Source organism: Pyrus communis, chromosome 13 (assembly GCF_963583255.1).
Source record: "Pyrus communis chromosome 13, drPyrComm1.1, whole genome shotgun sequence".
Classification (NCBI taxonomy): domain Eukaryota; kingdom Viridiplantae; phylum Streptophyta; class Magnoliopsida; order Rosales; family Rosaceae; genus Pyrus; species Pyrus communis.
In genome coordinates this window covers 11,793,320-11,810,717 of record NC_084815.1, presented here as the reverse complement: position 1 = coordinate 11,810,717, position 17,398 = coordinate 11,793,320, and the positions used below count along the sequence as shown (strand labels likewise).

At 36.0% G+C, this 17,398-nt stretch overlaps 1 protein-coding gene and 1 long non-coding RNA gene across 2 annotated transcripts; both read left to right on the top strand.

Moving 5' to 3' along the window:
- Nucleotides 1-4,837: 4,837 nt before the first annotated feature.
- On the top strand, nucleotides 4,838-6,928 carry LOC137711938 (uncharacterized). Its single transcript, XR_011065169.1, has 4 exons — nucleotides 4,838-5,466; nucleotides 5,552-5,574; nucleotides 5,831-5,906; nucleotides 6,773-6,928. It is a non-coding gene; the product is annotated as an uncharacterized lncRNA (long non-coding RNA).
- A 2,366-nt stretch (nucleotides 6,929-9,294) lies between these two features.
- LOC137712198 (uncharacterized) lies at nucleotides 9,295-12,992 on the top strand. The gene is made up of 4 exons (XM_068451318.1): nucleotides 9,295-9,972; nucleotides 10,064-10,247; nucleotides 10,343-11,478; nucleotides 11,619-12,992. The coding sequence occupies exons 1-4, from the start codon at nucleotides 9,295-9,297 to the stop codon at nucleotides 12,990-12,992; spliced, it is 3,372 nt and encodes a 1,123-aa protein (XP_068307419.1).
- The last annotated feature ends 4,406 nt before the right edge of the window (nucleotides 12,993-17,398 follow it).

Here is a 17,398-nt window from a genome sequence, read left to right as displayed (position 1 = left end):
TAAGATAATGAATTTTTCCATTAGGAGAAGAATGAACATGAATAAGATTTAGTTCGTTGGACATTATCAATTACCCATATATATATGATATATACTTCTAAGACAACCTAGTTCCTATACCACAAGCTCCAAGGTAGTCCAGAAGGATTTATAAACCGTCTCAGTTGAATGGTTTGAACTTTATGACTATGTCATAGAGTTGCACCTCTTAATTCGAAAGAAATAAGAATGAAAATCCTTATGACTACATTGAGTGTATATACGATATATACTCAAGGAAATGGTAAAGTACCATTTGACCCGAAATAATGAAACCTTCACAGCTAATTGGTAGCTTAAGGTGACTACACTCAAAGAGAATGGTTGACTTTGAAGAAACCATCTTTGACGTAGTCTTGGTTTCAATTAATTCGAAGATTGCTAGCTACAACTAAATGGTGATTTAATGCTTGGACATAATATGGGTTTCCGAAACCATTATTAAGATAGTCTTGATAATATATGTCTAAAACTATAAATCACAAGACAGGTTAGTTGTAGAGATCCATCCATCATGGATCTTAGCAAGCTAGTGGGAGCTATAAGCGTCTTATGAGAAAAGATCAATTGTTTGATTTCTCATAAAGATGTAAATGAATCTTTTGTTTACTAGGTTTACAAAAGATTAGTGGGAGTTAATCGTATTCCTAAATTTAAATATATATATATATATATATATGATATATTAATTTTTGGAAATGAAAAGAGTACTTCTTCGTTAAAGTTATTCTATAACGATAGAATGTATATGGGAGATATAGTCTATATAATGGAATGGAAATCTATAATGATATATTTCAAGATATAATTGGATTATATCAATCCCTAAAATAGACAAGAGATGCTAGGAAGTTTCTCATTTGATGATAAACTTCAATTAGAATGACAATTCTAGTGAGACTAGGAAGTTGTTCTTCTCAAAGGGAATGTACCCTTTGACTCCCAAAGAAATAATGCGTAAATAGAATCCTTTATGCATAAGCAGAAAGGTGATTTATGTATTTCATATTGTATGAAAAACATTGATATAAGATGTACCTAGAAAGGTACAAGACAATATCAGTGCAAGCCCAGGATCAGAACCATGGCAACTGTCAAGTGAGTCCTTAAGTATTTGAGAAATACTAAAGGATATATTACTCAATAATTGAGAAAGAATTAGAGTAACGTAATGGAAGCGTAAATGGATTAGATTATGAATCTAATCCATCATTGGATATTTCTTCATTATGAATGAAGAGATAAACAAATATCTCTTTATTATGACTAAAAAGATATTTGGATGGAAACATTAAAGTAATGACTTTAGTGTGTTCCATTATGAATGCAAAATATATTGCCATATAGAAGTTTACAACAATGTTGTTTGGATGGGAAAGTTCATTTATGAACTCTCTATTCGGTTCCAACCAGAAAGTGTATGACACTAATGGGGCGATAGCTTAAGCCAGGGAATCAAGGTCTCATCAAGGTCCGAACTCAAATGAGAGATTGAACCACATGATTAGGAATCATGAATAATGGTGACGTCGTTATTCTCAAGGTTGCTTCTATGGATAACATATAGATATCCATCTTGTTTAGGCCTACTACTCAGCTATTTATGAAATGAATTACAGAAGAGGTATCATCACTGATAACCAAGCTGATTGGCTCTAGTGCAAGTGGGAGATTGTTGGAAATGTGCCCTAAAACCAATCATATGATGATACTTTACGGACATTTCACAAAGTTAAACTAATGTAGTTTAAATGTAAAGGGCAAAGATTATTGTTTGAGCCGTCTCATATAAATGTTATATGCTTAAACGATAAGTCCAAGGAATATGTGATTGGAAGAATGCGATCTAAAGAAGTTAGATTCATGAGACCATTCTTTCGTTGACACATCCTAAACGTTCTTGATCATAGGATTGTCAATTGGGCATTGACAGTCCGTTAAGATCAGTACGTGCTATGTCTTCTCTCAGGGAGAGTGACTAGTCTCGAGTCATTAGTGTGTGTGACATCAAGACAAGTACGTAGGTGCTCAATAGAGAATGAGTTCACTGAACACGATCAACGAAGAGTTCTCATATTCATGTCACATGAGAACTCATGGTTGGGATAATGCAAATTAGTCTTTTGACCTGAGGCATCACAATTGTCTTGTGGTTAGGTCCTTAATCTTTGATTATGTCAAAGTCACTCCATCAGGAGGGTGTCCACGGCATCGTTGGGGTTAAGCCACTTAGCCATGGAGGCAAGTGAATGCACAACAAGGGATCTCTAACCTTCAAACTGTTTGAAGGAGAACACTCTATGATATGATTAAGAATCTTTGGCCAAAGTATGAATGAGATTTAGGAATGTGTTCCAAATCACATTCAAGGTAATCATATAAGCACAAGACTCACATTGGATAGTAGACATGAATAAACTATCAAACCAAACAATGTGGTCAAGAGTATTGTATTAGAGAAAGACCGTATTGCATTTGTAATCCTAAAACTGAATAGGTTCTCCACTTCTTCTGATTAGCTTGGGTAACCATGACATGCTGCTAGGCGTCAACCATGGTTTGTGGAAGCCCTAAAAGTGTATTATCACTAACGGGAGAATTGAAAGTAAGTTCCAATTCACAATCGATTTGAAAGAGTTTGAATCGCCCACTGCCTCGCTAAAAGGAACCTAATGGATCGTACACCGTGTAAGGTAGAAATTGAAGATTCAACGGAGATGAGTAAGAATAATTAAATGGTTTAATTATTTATGGCAAGGATTAATTAATATGATTATTAATCAAACGAATAAGTTCGTTAAAAGACCTCGGGATAGTTTTGGACCTTAAGGCCCAATGGGCTTCGAACGTCAAGTCCATTGACTTAAGTTGTGTGACAACTTAATCTATATATATTAAGGGAGAGCCCCAGTTTGGTGAAGCTTTCCAAAATGCCAAAAATGGTCATTTCTTTCCTTCACAATCAAAGTCCAAAAAATTCAAAAAATAAGGACAAACTGGTAAAATACCATAACTAAAAAAAAAGCTATATTGGAAATCTAAATAAATAAATAAAAAAAGAAAATGGAATTTAAAACCAATTTGGATCACATCCTGTGTGAAGAAACACTTACAGATAGAAAGACGGAAACCATCTTTCGCACGATCAAAGCAGCAACTGCAGCGGTTGACAGACCCGACATGGAACCGCCATTTATTGCACGTTCTCGATCCCCACAGAGCATACAAAAGGGAAAATTGGATGATTTTCTCAAACTCATTTTTGTCTTCCATACAAAACGCCCTCCTCCACGCCTTTTCTGTATGATTTCTTCATCTGAAACTGACAAACCTGAAAATAAATTTTAGGATTTGCACAAATCGGTCAGTACAATCCCTCTTTATTCGATAGCCTTTTTTTTTTTTTTTTTTTCAGTCCCATCATCTGCACACTATTTATTCTGTCTATACATTCTATGCACACTCATTCTTTTAGACTAAAAACCCAGAAATCCTAACTTTCAAGGACGATCCGGTAAGCATTTTCTCTAATACTCACTCTCATATTTTCTGTGCTTTCCTTAGTTTTTTGCGTTTGTTCACATTTTTAATGGGTTTTAAGTTTATTGTAGTCAATTTCGGGTTTTGTGGAGTCGGAAAATTGAAGACTAAGAAGCAAAGAAGGAGATCGGTGAAGAAAAAAGGAGCGAATGTAAAAGGAAAAAATGTGAGTTATTTTTTATTATTCTCTTTGTCAAAAAAGCAATTTTTGGATATTTTATCATTACTGTTTGGTTGCTGGGAAATTGGGTTACTGAGTAGCAAATAAATTTGATTGTTTGTGGTTTTTGAGTATTTGCAGGAAGTAAATTTAATATTATTGTGTCTACTGGAAGGTTGGAAGAACTTATATGCTCATGTATATGTATACATATGTTCTGATTCCTATTAAACTTTGTATTATTTTTGTGTTTGTCATTGGCAGGTAGCTTTGAAAACATTAGATAAATTGGATAATTTTCTCGAACAATATTATCCTTATCTTGGCCAGATTTTTGAAATGGGTTTTCGCTTGAGATTTTCACTTTCTGCTTCAATCTAGGTACTCTATGCTTAATTGAATTGTTCATCACGACCTTATTTTCATATATACTAATTTGAAGTTTTTAACTCGATTGTCATTTGAACTATTCAAAATTATTTATATTTACCAGATTTTTTAAATGGGTTTTGGACCAATTTTTTAAATTGGTTATTCAGTTTCTGGCTTAATTTTTGCTTCTATGGAACGCCAGAGACATTTAAGGAGTTGCTGAATTACCAGTTGGTGTTTCTGTTTTACTAATGCCTTGGGTAATGTTTGAATTGAATTCTGTTATTTAAACTAATACATGTTAATTACTTTCGTGTTGCGTACAGACCCTGCTTCCGTATGATTTCTTCATCTGAAACCTGCAATCTGAAAAATAAATGTGAGGATTTACACAAATCCTCGAGTATTTCCCCAACTCTTTACTTCTCTGTCATTAGGTACCTTCCATCACTCTCTCTCTCTCTCTCTCTCAAATATTATAATGAGGACGAACTCTTACACACTCTGTCAGATTTTCTGTATTTAGAAAAAAAACCCCTGAAATCGCTAACCTTGAAGAACCATTTGGTAAGCATTTTCCCCGCTACTCTATGTCAGATTTTCTGTATTTTTCTTGATTTTTGTGGGTCTGTTCAAGTTCTTGAGGGACCTGAAGTTTCTGTTAAATGACTATCTGGTTTCCATCTTTGACGCCGTTTGGTTCCGAATGAAATAAATATTACTCGCATTATTTAGTATCTGTATTTCTCCTAATGATCCTAAGTTTGCTGCCACTGGGATAGTTTAGAAGTGATGATTCGTGCAGTTGTGTTGCTTTTGATATCTTTTAAATGTGTTTGAAGAGTCTAAACTTTGAAGAGTCTAAACTGACACAAATTCTCCTTCCCCCTTCCACACTCCTGGAAAACATTGGTTCCAGGCCTTTGGTGTGTTAATCGCTTATTTGTCTAAATAATATTGGCTGCATCTAATGTATGGTATCTAATTCTAGATAGTAATTTGCAGGTTCCCAGTGAGCAGAACTTACCGTCACTTTATCTTTTGGACGGTATTGTAAAGAATATTGGAAGGGATTATATCAAATATTTTGCTGCCAGACTCCCTGAGGTTAGATTTCCTGCTTGATTCTTATCATGCTTTTCTTTATGGAAGAACAAGGAAAGAAAATCTGCAAAAAAGACAAGATTAGTCAAATTCTCCCACCGTTTCATTTTAAAGATGTTTACAGCTTTAGGAACCTACTTTTCATCCTGAGTTTTCATCCCACCGGAGATTGGCGGCTTCAGCTTCATTGTTGCTGAGACTGGTGGCCCATTGGTGTCGGGTACGGTTTATTGATACATAGGAGTTTATAGGTAGGTTGGTTTTTGTATACCTCTGTGTCGAAAGAAATATGTGTATGTTGTTTGCTGCAAATGAATTGATTTCATTGCATTTCAGGCTTAATGACTTGAAGCAACGTGGTGAGTTTTATGCTCTTCGTTCGATTATAGTATATTCTTTTACAATGACTTTAAGTATTTACATAGACAGTTTTGCAATCTAATTTTTTTTATTTATTTATAAGTTTTTGCTAAAGATGCACGATTCAGTTTGGATGTAGCCTTACAATTTTTTTATTAGAATATGATGTTTTAATTGCTCTCTTACTGAGAAAAGTTTTGGACGGTTTGGCAATGAGAAACTGAAGTTCTGTTTGTCATTGTATCGATGTTGCAGTTTGCTTACTTGCCAAAGCTTTTAACGTGTTTCGGGAGTGATACACATGGAGAATACCAGTGGCTACACATTCCAGGTTTGAGCATTCGCTTGCTGTCTATTTGCCATACATGACGATAAAGAAAGCCAGCAAATTTTCAAGTCATATTCGCTGATTAGGATTGGATTTGTCTTGGGTTAAGTAGAATTTGATTGAAGAGGCTAACATTAAGTATTTGTGGGTTAATTTTCGCATTGTTAGATTTTTTGTATGCAGAGAAAGGTTTCTGGCTCTTATATACCTAACTATTAGCCATTTATTTGTATTATTTCTTTGTTCCATATAAGTATTGCTTGCAATGTCATTTACAGATCAATTAAATTAGAAGCATCTATTTGCATTTATGGACATATATTATGCACTGAATTTACTATGTCATTTTGGTTTTGGCTTTTACTTAGCCTTACTAAATTACATTAATTTTAGAGCATATTAAGCAACTTTTAACTATCACAATAGTTAGGTAAATAGATGAAGACCTATCCAGAAAAATGCACATAACATCATTAAGGTATCTTATCCATGAATACATATTCTATCTGTATCATCATGAACTTAGTTTATCTTTTCCACTTTCCTCAGAACACTACATTAGGGGAGCCTCATGATCATTATTATCATTAAAAACATATGTGTGATACATCTAATGATCCTTATTATCAATAAGACTTAGATCTTATCCAACAATTCTACATCCAAATTCCAGCCAATAATTGGAATCCCCAATCTAACCAACTCAATATATAGGTCTACAAAAATAGAACAAATTATAGCTTTAATCAACTCATCTTTAACAGATTTTGGTAAAATAAAGTGTTCAAATAGAATCCAATATGTAGTAAGCTGTATTTTGTGGTATTGTGAGGATAAGATGATATTTATGCCTTTGTTTTTCTCAATAGGAAACTGAGATTGTATGCTGCGGTTGAAGACGCCAACATAAATGCAACAGAAAGAAGAGGGACAAATAAAGAATAGAGGGTAAATACATTAGCTCCCTTCGGTTCTGTTAGTTGACACTTTTCTCCTATTTTTCATTTTTTTTTATGGACGAATACATATTTATCATTCCTATATACAATTAGAATAACTATGTATTTCGTGTATCACCATCCTTTTTGCCTGAAATCTTATTTGGATGGTCCTGCTTATGTACGAAGTTCTTTCTTATATGATGAATGATTTCCTAGCCTATTTTGTGTTCCATTGTACTCTAGCGTTAGGTGTAAGAAAACAAACAACCATTAATTGAAACAAAAAAGGCTGTTTTCATGGCCTGATCTCAAATGAATTTGTATTAAATTAAAGGGTAAAATTTGCACACCACTTAAATTGGCACAAATTTAGCATTTGTACTTTGCTCGAAGAACCTACTTTGTCCTAATTTTTTAGAAATACCCCGTGTTTTTACAAACGCAAAAAATCTTAACCCAAAACCATTTTTAGGGGCACGTACCAAACATCTTAACAATAGATAAGATCCCAAAATATCTTAACGCAAAACCATTTTTAGATGCAAGTTCCTACTTAAAGACCATGAACAATAGCAAGTATATGTAAATAAATAAAAAATAGTAGATGACAACATTAAGTACTCATTCAATAAAAAAGACAACACAAAAGTAACTGCTTATAATAGGGGTAACATAGTGAAATGAAACACAACACACATGGAAGATGGTTACGTGAGATATACTTTTTCTACACTCTTAGCCAAGATTGTTTTTATTCGTTGGATGAATCAAACCCTCCCTCAAAGCTTCATCCTAAATGTCATCAATGAATGTGGCCCCTTAGATTAAAAAAATGGACGATGAAAACATCACTCCGATTTTTGATATAAGCACTATCCAACTATCCAAACAAACGGCAACTGTCATCTTCATGTACAACCCACGTTCTCTTATTACGGGTTACACATTTCTAAAAACTTTTTATATTATGTCTAGCCCACATCCGTCATTTATGATAGGGTTTAGGGGTATTAAAAAAATTTAAAATTCTACTCATCCAGTTGACATAAAAATTATAACTCTATAAACAATGCTAATTTATAAAAGAAAATAACATGAAAGCTAAATCATATCCAAATCCTAACACCAACCGAGAAGTGTATATAGGCCCGTCATTTCGTTGCACTAATACCTATTACACTTCAAAAGTATTTTGTGATCATTTTATTTTGTTCTTTTGTATATATTATAGTGATGTGTAGATAAATGTTTTTTCTTCTTCTGTTCATAGGCATCTACGTAGACTTTTTCGTATTTATGGAATGTAACAGAATTTGTATTCAATTTAGGTTCATTTATTTTTTAATTTTTTAGATAAATTTTTCCATGGAGCGTGGCCAAAATCGTGCAAGACAATGGCGTCAATCATTGAGTCCTGAAGAACATCAAAGATATCTAGCTCGACGACGTCTAATAGCACAAGAAAAAAGACAACAAATTCCAACTCTATATGATGATCATACTATGACATCCCCCAGTAACATACAACAAGAAATTCCTGGTATTTATTTCATATTCCTTTTTCTTTAACTCATACTAATGCAAAAAAAAAAAAAAAAAATCTAATTTCTAATTTTTCTTTTAACTATGCAACAAGTAGGTCCCAATAATATACAAGAACAGGTTCAGTTGGCTAACTATGATGTTGAGGTCGACCCCAGTAATATAGAACAACAAATTCCTGGTATTTATTTCAATTTCTTTATTTGTATTTGTTTCACACATAAAAAATTAGGTTATTTTTTAAGAACAAAATTTAGTGAATTGAAATCTCATTGTATTCTTTTCTTCGATACTTTCATATTGATCTCAATGTTGTAGTTATTTTTAGTGGTAGTCTTACGAAATATTAGACTCACAACTAAATATATTAAATATTAAAGACAAAATTTTTAACTAATCGTATTATAATGTGGTCTATTTATTAGAACAAATTGAGCATGAAAGCGCGAATTCAAGGGTTTTGTCAGATATCACAAATCATGATGACCAAACTTCTACTAGAATGCGTACTTATATGGGACAATTGGCACATTCAAATAGGTCACAGATATCTTATGGGATGCTCTCAATTCCTCCCCACAATGGTGAGCTTAGTATAAAATTTTATCTTTATATAGATATATGATTAGTTACAAAGAAAATTCTTATACTGAATGTTGGATATTCATGTAAAAATATCAGAAGAAGAACATGCAAATAGAACCAATTGTCATGTGCGCCAAACCAGAGGAAGAAGAAACCACAATTGTGCTAGAAATTATAATGAGAATCGGGGTATCCTAGGTTGCCAATTATCTGCTCCAACCACATGTCCGTATTGCTATGCACGATTGTTTGCTCGAGAAACTTTGAATATGTGTTGCTTGAAAGGAAGAATTGTTTTACCCCCAATACAATCCCCACCAGAAATGGTTGCTCTTTTCTCTGACCAAACAAATGAGGGTAGACACTTCAGGCAAAATATTCGAGCTTACAATCATGCATTTGCATTCACTTCAATGGGAGTACACGTGGATGAAAGAATTAATATTGGTGGTCGTGGGATTTACACATTTCGTGCTCAAGGTGCATTATATCATAAGATTGGTGGACTTTTACCAAATGAAGGGAACAGACCGCGATTTTTACAAGCTTATATATATGACACTGAGCATGAAGTTGAAAACCGAATGTGTGAAAGTGAAGTTTTAGATAGACGTGTGGTTGAAAAGATACAACATATGTTGAACAACCATAATCCTTTTGTTCATACATTGCGAAGCCTCGGACAACGCCAAGATTTGCCGAATTGCAAGTTGATCCTAAAAGAGCAACCAATAGATCGGCGTCAGTATAGTCTACCATCAGCATCACAAGTTGCGGCAATTATAATAGATGGAGATAATGCCACAATTGCGAATGGAAGGGATATCGTGGTGGAGACAATTAGTGGAAGACTTTCTCACGTCCGAGACTATGTTGGATTTTATGATCCCTTACAATATCCACTATTGTTGCCTTACGGTACATATGGATGGGATGTTAACAGTCGTGATGATGGTGGAAGAGCAATAACATGTTGCGACTATTATGCTTATATGTTACAGGTTTGTACTAATAACATAATTTACTTCCCGGTATATATAGATGAATGATGATTCCTATATTAAAAGCAATATATGAAATTTGCTTTTGTAGATACGCCATAATGGATCATCACTTTTGCTTCGAGGTGGACGTCTCTTGCAACAATATGCTATAGATAACTGCATTAAAATTGAATCACAAAAACTTAGATGGTTGCGTTCTAATCAAGCCACAGTTAGAGCGGATCTCTACAAAGGACTTGAAGACTCTCTAAATGCAGGTCAACACAATGCAGGTATATATATCGTTTCAGTCATCGTTATTTAGAAATATAACTTTGTTTAAAGTGTGTACAATATATACAGCTAATTGAAAATAAAATATTATTAGGTAGCATCGGGCGTAGAATTATTTTACCATCATCATTTGTTGGAAGCCCACGTGACATGTACCAACGATATCAAGACGCAATGACTTTGGTTCAAAGATTCGGAAAGCCAGATCTTTTTATTACCATGACATGTAACCCAAGTTGGGAAGAAATCAAAAGCGAATTGCTCTCTGGACAAACTCCACAAGATCGCCCTGACTTACTCACTAGAGTATTTCGTGCAAAACTTGAGCAACTAAAAGAAGACATCATTGAAAAGGGGGTATTGGGCAGTGTTGTTGCTTACGCATACGTTATTGAGTTTCAGAAACGTGGTCTTCCACATGTGCATATGCTGGTTGTGTTAGATGAAAATGATAAGATCAATAACCCAGATGAGTATGACCGAATTGTTAGAGCTGAAATACCAAATGAAGATGTAGAGCCTCAACTTTATAATGTGGTGTTAAAGCATATGATTCATGGCCCGTGTGGGATTCATAATCCTCTATCTCCATGTATGAAAAATGGGAGTTGTAAGAGAAAGTTTCCCAAACCATTTGCACCAGTCACCGTTCAAGGGAATGATTCGTATCCAATTTATCAAAGGCGAGGAAATCGATTGCCCGTCTCACTTAATCGACAAGGAAACATAATGGTTGATAATAGTTGGGTCATTCCATATAATCCATGGTTGCTGTTAAGGTATGATTGTCACATCAATGTCGAAATTTGCGCAAGCATAAAAAGTGTCAAGTACTTATATAAGTATGTTTACAAAGGCCCAGACAGAGTGACAGTTGAAGTGCAATCAGACCCTCAATACGATGAAATAAAGCAGTTTCAGGATGCAAGATGGGTTTGCGCACCAGAGGCATTATGGAAAATATTCAAGTTCATTATTAATCGAATTTATCCATCTGTTGAGCGAATGCAAATACATCTTCCTAATATGCACCAAGTTCAGTTTCGTGCCGATGAAAGCATAACAAATATTCTACATGATGAGAGTACAAGAAAGACAATGTTGACTGAATTTTTTACACTTAATCATGTGGATGCAGAAGCGCGACATTATTTATACATGGAGATACCATCACATTACAGATGGATTCAAGCTCAAAGAAAGTGGTCTAAAAGAAAGAATCGTAACAAGGTTATTGGGCGAATATATGCAGTTTCACCTGCTGAAGGCGAAAAATTTTACCTTCGGATCTTCTTAATCATGTTAGAGGACCAACATCCTTCACAAACTTGAGAACAGTTAATGGGGTTTTGCATCCAACATTTAAGCAGGCAGCAGAACAACGAGGTTTGTTAGAAAGAGATGACAGTATTCGACAATGTTTGTTAGAGGCCTCCACAATTCAGATGCCGTCGGCTTTAAGAAGATTATTCGTCACCATATTGGTATATTGTGCACCAATTGGTGTTCGAGGGTTATGGGATGAGTTCTGTCCATTCATGATGGAAGATTATGTTTCCATGACTAACATAACTCCCACACTTGCTACCAACATACTCTTGCGTGAGTTGAACATACTTTTGGTTCAATTTAACAAGAGTATAAACGAGTTTGATTTGCCCCAAATGACAAGAGGAAATGAATCAAGTTCAGGAATGACCGGATGTATTGAAGATGAAATATCCATATGTATTCCACAACAAGATCTTGATGCAATTGAACGCTTAAATGATGACCAAAAAAGTGCGTTTAACATAATAATGGGTGCAGTTCAACGATCGGATAATGCAACTTTTTTTGTGGATGGTCCCGGTGGAACTGGAAAAACTTACTTATATCGCGTATTGTTAGCAAGCTTGAGAAGGTTGGGGCACATAGTATTAGCAACAACATCATCTGGAATAGCAGCTACGATATTGCCTGGTGGGAGGACAACACATTCTAAATTCAAGATACCACTTAGTCTCGATGCATCATCGATGTGTTCGATCGGTAAACAATCTAATTTAGCAAAGCTAATACAAAAGGCAAAGGCAATTATTTGGGTTGAAGCAACAATGACGCATCGTCATGCATTTGAAGCACTCGATCGAACGTTCAGAGACTTAACAGATATTGACTTACCATTTGGGAGGAAGATAATGATATTTGGGGGAGATTTTCGACAAGTTCTTCCTGTTATCCGAAAAGGAACCAAGTCCGAACTAATCCAAGCAACTGTTGTTAAGGCATCATTTTGGTCACAAGTAAAGATTTTAAAACTCAAACAAAACATGAGATCCATAAATGATTGTGAATTTTCAGAATTTTTACTTCGTGTTGGTGATGGAAATGAAGATGTTATTATGGATGATATGGTAAAACTACCTGAATGCATGGTGATACCATGGGAGAGTGAGCATTCCATTAATCAATTAATTGCCAAAATCTTCCCTGACTTAGAGGATCATATAAATGATGCAACCTACATGGTGGAAAGGGCAGTGGTAACTCCCACAAATGAAGACGTTGATATGTTGAATGAAAAGATAATCAATATGTTTCCGGGTTTAGAAGAGACAATGTATTCATTTGATTCAGTTGAGGATGACGCAAGGAATTTGTATCAGCCAGAGTTCTTGAATTCAATCTCACTTGGTGGTTTGCCTCCGCACAAGTTAACTCTGAAAAAAAGGTGCTCCAATCATGCTTTTAAGAAATATTGATCCGAAATTGGGATTGTGTAATGGTACAAGATTATTGTGTCGTGGTTCTTACCGAAATCTTATTGATGCTGAAATTCTAACTGGACAATTTGCCGGATCCAGAGTTTTCTTACCAAGAATCCCTCTCAAAAGTACTGATACTGCTGGGCTTCCATTTGAACTTACAAGAAAGCAATTTCCAATAAAACTAAGTTTCTCCATCACTATAAACAAATCTCAAGGTCAGACAATACCACATGTTGGCATTTACCTTCCAGATCATGTCTTCAGCCATGGACAATTATATGTGGCTTTATCGAGGGGGGTCTCAAAGTCAACCACAACCGTGTTAGTAAAAAGTGGCTCCATAGTAGGCCAACAAGGTGTATTTACACGGAATGTAGTATACAAAGAAGTCTTGCTTCATTCCAGCTAATTATGGTGATTCCTAATAGGTAACAGCTTTATTAACGATAACCTTTCAGTATGCATTTCTCACTTATCAATTAACTATTTTTATTTGATTTTTAATTTTCTCACTATCGTTTGTAGATTGGCAATGAAAATTTGAAGCATCAATCATGAACAAATGGGTGGAAATTGCAGCATTGATGTCAATATGTAAACTTTCTTTTCAAAAGAAACAGTGACATATAGACTCTATGAGTATTGTGAATAATGTACATATTGTTATGTAGGATTTATATTTTGACATTTAAATTGTTTTGTATTTTGCTACGAGTACTTACTGTTTTCATCTACTATTTTTTTTTTATTTACATGTACTTGCTATTGTTCATAGGCTTTAGGTAGGAACTTGCATCTAAAATCGTATGTTGTTTGATAAGTGCATGAATAACATTTAAATCATTACTTTACACAAAGTAAAAACAAAAAACATGATAACTTTTTAGGACGTGCATGATAAAAAAAGTTCCTCTTTGCACAATACATTTAAAGTATATCTTGACAATTACAATGGGAAAAACTAACACAATACACCTTTAGGGGCGCGTAGCGCCCGTGATGCAAAAATGTCTCTCGCACGCACGTTAGTGCGTGCAGAGAGGCTAGTGAATAATGATTCACAAAGGCCCAAATAGCCCAATGAATACCCTAAGGCCGGCCATTTATAGAAAGAGTGGGTTTTGGACTTATTTACAAGTTTGCCACTCAAATGAATTAAGGTATAAGTGTGACTTAATAGCCAAAATTCATTAAGAGGGTTGTTTTTGGGGAAATTGGAGAAACACAAAAACTCTCCTTTCTCTCTAGAAATGGCCGGCCACCCTTGAGGAAAACATCTAGCAATCTTACTTCCTCTAGGTCACTCATTTCTTCTACAATATGCCTTGGTGTGGAGACTTAGAGGTTCTCAATTTTGGGAACTTGGAGAAACCTTTTCATCCATTCAAATCCATGGATCTAAGATGCAAGGAATGAAGGCCCTCTCTTTGGGTGATTAGCCTTTGCTTAAGCAAAGAGGAATCTACAAAGGTATTGATTTCTCAACTCACTTTGTTTTGAGTTGAGTCTTGGTTCACCTATCTACTAGGCTTTGAAGTTCATGGGTTAAGTTTTGTTTTTGAGTGCATATAAACATGATTCCGCCTTTTAATTGTGAATTGCATGTTGTTGATGTTGCTCAAATGAACTTGTTTTTCACAAATCTTCCTTCACTAACACCTATAATCCAGGTTGGAGAGACCACCCAAACTTCAAGTGGAGAGAGCCGCAACAACCACCACAACAAGGAGGTTTTAGACAACAACCCCCGGGGTTCTTCACTAGGCCATACGCACCCACACATGCTCCACAACAATCTGCCCCAAATGCTTCAGGTACGTCCCTAGACAATGATACACTTCTTAAGTTACTAACTAATTTGTCTCAGGGGCAAGAAAATCAAGCCAAAGCCATGCAAAACCAAGACAAGAGGGTGGAGCAATTGGAGAAAAAAATTGGGCAGATTGCAGATTTTGTAGGGAAGTTTCGTGATCAAGGCCAACTTCCTAGTTCTACCATTCCAAACCCAAAGGGAGGCTTCGAAAGTGCAAAGGCCATACTCTTGAGATGTGGAAAAGAAGTTAGGGCAGGTCCTACACCATCACCATCAGGTCCTAACGAGGACGCAAAATTGAGAATTGAAGAGGAGGAATCAAGCCAACCCACGGCAAAGGTGGAAACACCTTTGCCGCAAGCTTTAAGTGACCCCAAATTGTCCAATTTGTCCAAAAAGGGTAAGAATGTGTCAAATTCGGTTCCTACTAATGTTTTTCCTTCGAATGTGCCTTTTCCTAGTAGGTTCATGCAAACGAAGAAAGAAGAAGCCGAGAAGGACATCCTTGAGACGTTTCGGAAAGTTCAAGTAAACATACCCCTTTTGGATGCAATTGATAGAAGCATATTCATGCGACTTAATTAGCTTGTTCTGGTGCATTTTTGTTGTGTTTCCTTAGTTATTTTAGTGTTTAAAGTCACTTTTGTGTATTTTCAGATTATAAGGCCAAAGTGTGCAAGAAGATGTAAATTGGAGTCTTTTGGAGCAAAAGAGGAATGAATGAGTTGAAGACTTGAAGAAACGATGAATTCCTACTCCAACGATGAATTCCTACTCAAACGAGGATTCCTACTCCAACAAGGATTCCTACTTGAAGTTGGAAAGTTAACCCTAGGTTTCCCGTTTTGGTAACCTTTCCTAATCTTAAACGTCCGTCTTTTCTAGCCACTTTGAAGGCCTTGTAGGCACTTTAGGACACAAAACAAAGGCCCTAGCCCCCTTAAACCCCTTTGCCATGCCTTCACCCTTCTTCCCTTCCCTTGCCGTGCAAGGGGGGGCAATTTTGTCCTAGGATTGCACTTAAAACACATGCTCCTAACCCTAGCCGCACCTTTCCCTTTTATTTCTGATTTAAACCTATTTCTCTCCCAAACTAAACCCTAGCCGCACCTATTAATCAATTCCCTTTTAAATTTCTGATTTAATTTTCTAATTTTGTAAGCCTTTGATTTAATTTTAATAAGCTAGGGTTTTAATTTCTGAAACCATATATATTTTAAGCCCTAAGCCGTACCCTGGGGTCTCTCCTCTCTCATTTTTCATTCTTTTCATCAGCCACATTCTCTCCCTTTTGCCGCAGCAACTATTACCCAAAAAACCCTTCCATCCGCAGCCTTCTCCCACCATTCCAGCCACTTCCCATCCTTGCCGCAGCCACTCCACCCTTCCAGCCACCATTCCCAACCTCCATACACCTTACCACCTCCTTGCCGCACCACTTTACCACCCTAAACCCATCTATAACCCAGAAAATCATCCAAAAACACCCCAAACCCTCTCTGCCACAGCAAGGAGAAGAAGAAAGAGGAGCTTAAATGCGCAAAAATTCAAGTGGATTCGTTGGGCGTTCTAGGTGTAATCCATCTTTTGTTCTTTATGTTTAATTTCAATTTTATTTCTCTTTCTGTTAACATGAGAGGCTAAATCCCTAGTTAGCTAGGGGGTGATTCGAAACCATGTTTATGCTTGCAATATGAATTGATTACCTTTGGTTGGAATTTCATGAGTTGTGGATTCAATTCGTTTAACTGTTTGATTGATAACTTATTTGTGTATGTTTATTGAGAGTGCACGCTTAGTTTTCATGCATGAATATGACGCTAGAATATAAGTGAGTTTCACCTAATAGTTACAATGTAACATCCCGTCCCGAAGATTTTGAAAACGTACGTGTGAAAGGACACTTATACCCCTAGTTCGTTTCTTTTACGTTTAATTGTCGTGGTGAGCTTTGTTGGCACGTTTGGAACCACACTTACACTCCCACACACTCCACATCTCTCTGTCTCTTTCCCTGTCTCTCTCTCCCGAGCTCCATTTCCCTTCCCTTTCACCATATACGTACGGACACACCAAGAACCCATCAAATCTTTGCAGATCGAGGGAACTAAACCCATTGTCGAGCTCGTGAGGCTGAGAGGAGTATAGTCATACCATTTCCAGTTGAGAAAACCACCATTTTCACGTCGATTCGACGATGTCAGTTTCGAGTACTATTCATGCAAAAATAATTTAGCACGTTTTTGGGATTTTGAAGCTCGTAGGTGACTTGGTGAGGTCTCAGGGAGCCTCGGAGTGTTTCATTGGAAGAGTTTTGACGTCGGAATCACTGCGTTTGAAGTTGACCGGAGTTGAGAGGTTTGGACAGGTATGATCTAGTAGTTTTTGACCCTTAAAAATTGTATGGTCATGTTCTACTAGTCTTAGGCTTCATTTTGGTGCAAGAATCGTGAAAAATGGTTGAAAAACGAGAGAGAAAAGAAGGTTTGCAGGTTTCGCGATTTTCTGGCGCCGGCGACGGCACCGGAGGTTCGCCGGAGAAGGAGACGGAATATTCCGTCAAATCTGACGGAATATTCCTAACGCC

What these genes read in the sequence shown, in the direction of transcription:
- LOC137712198 (XM_068451318.1), top strand. Translation starts at nt 9,295, where the DNA reads ATGGTTGCTCTTTTCTCTGACCAAACAAATGAGGGTAGACACTTCAGG. An exon ending in ATTATGCTTATATGTTACAG is followed by an intron (nt 9,973 to 10,063) that starts GTTTGTACTAAT and finishes TTGCTTTTGTAG; the next exon opens with ATACGCCATAATGGATCATC. An exon ending in AAAGAAAGAATCGTAACAAG is followed by an intron (nt 11,479 to 11,618) that starts GTTATTGGGCGA and finishes ACATTTAAGCAG; the next exon opens with GCAGCAGAACAACGAGGTTT.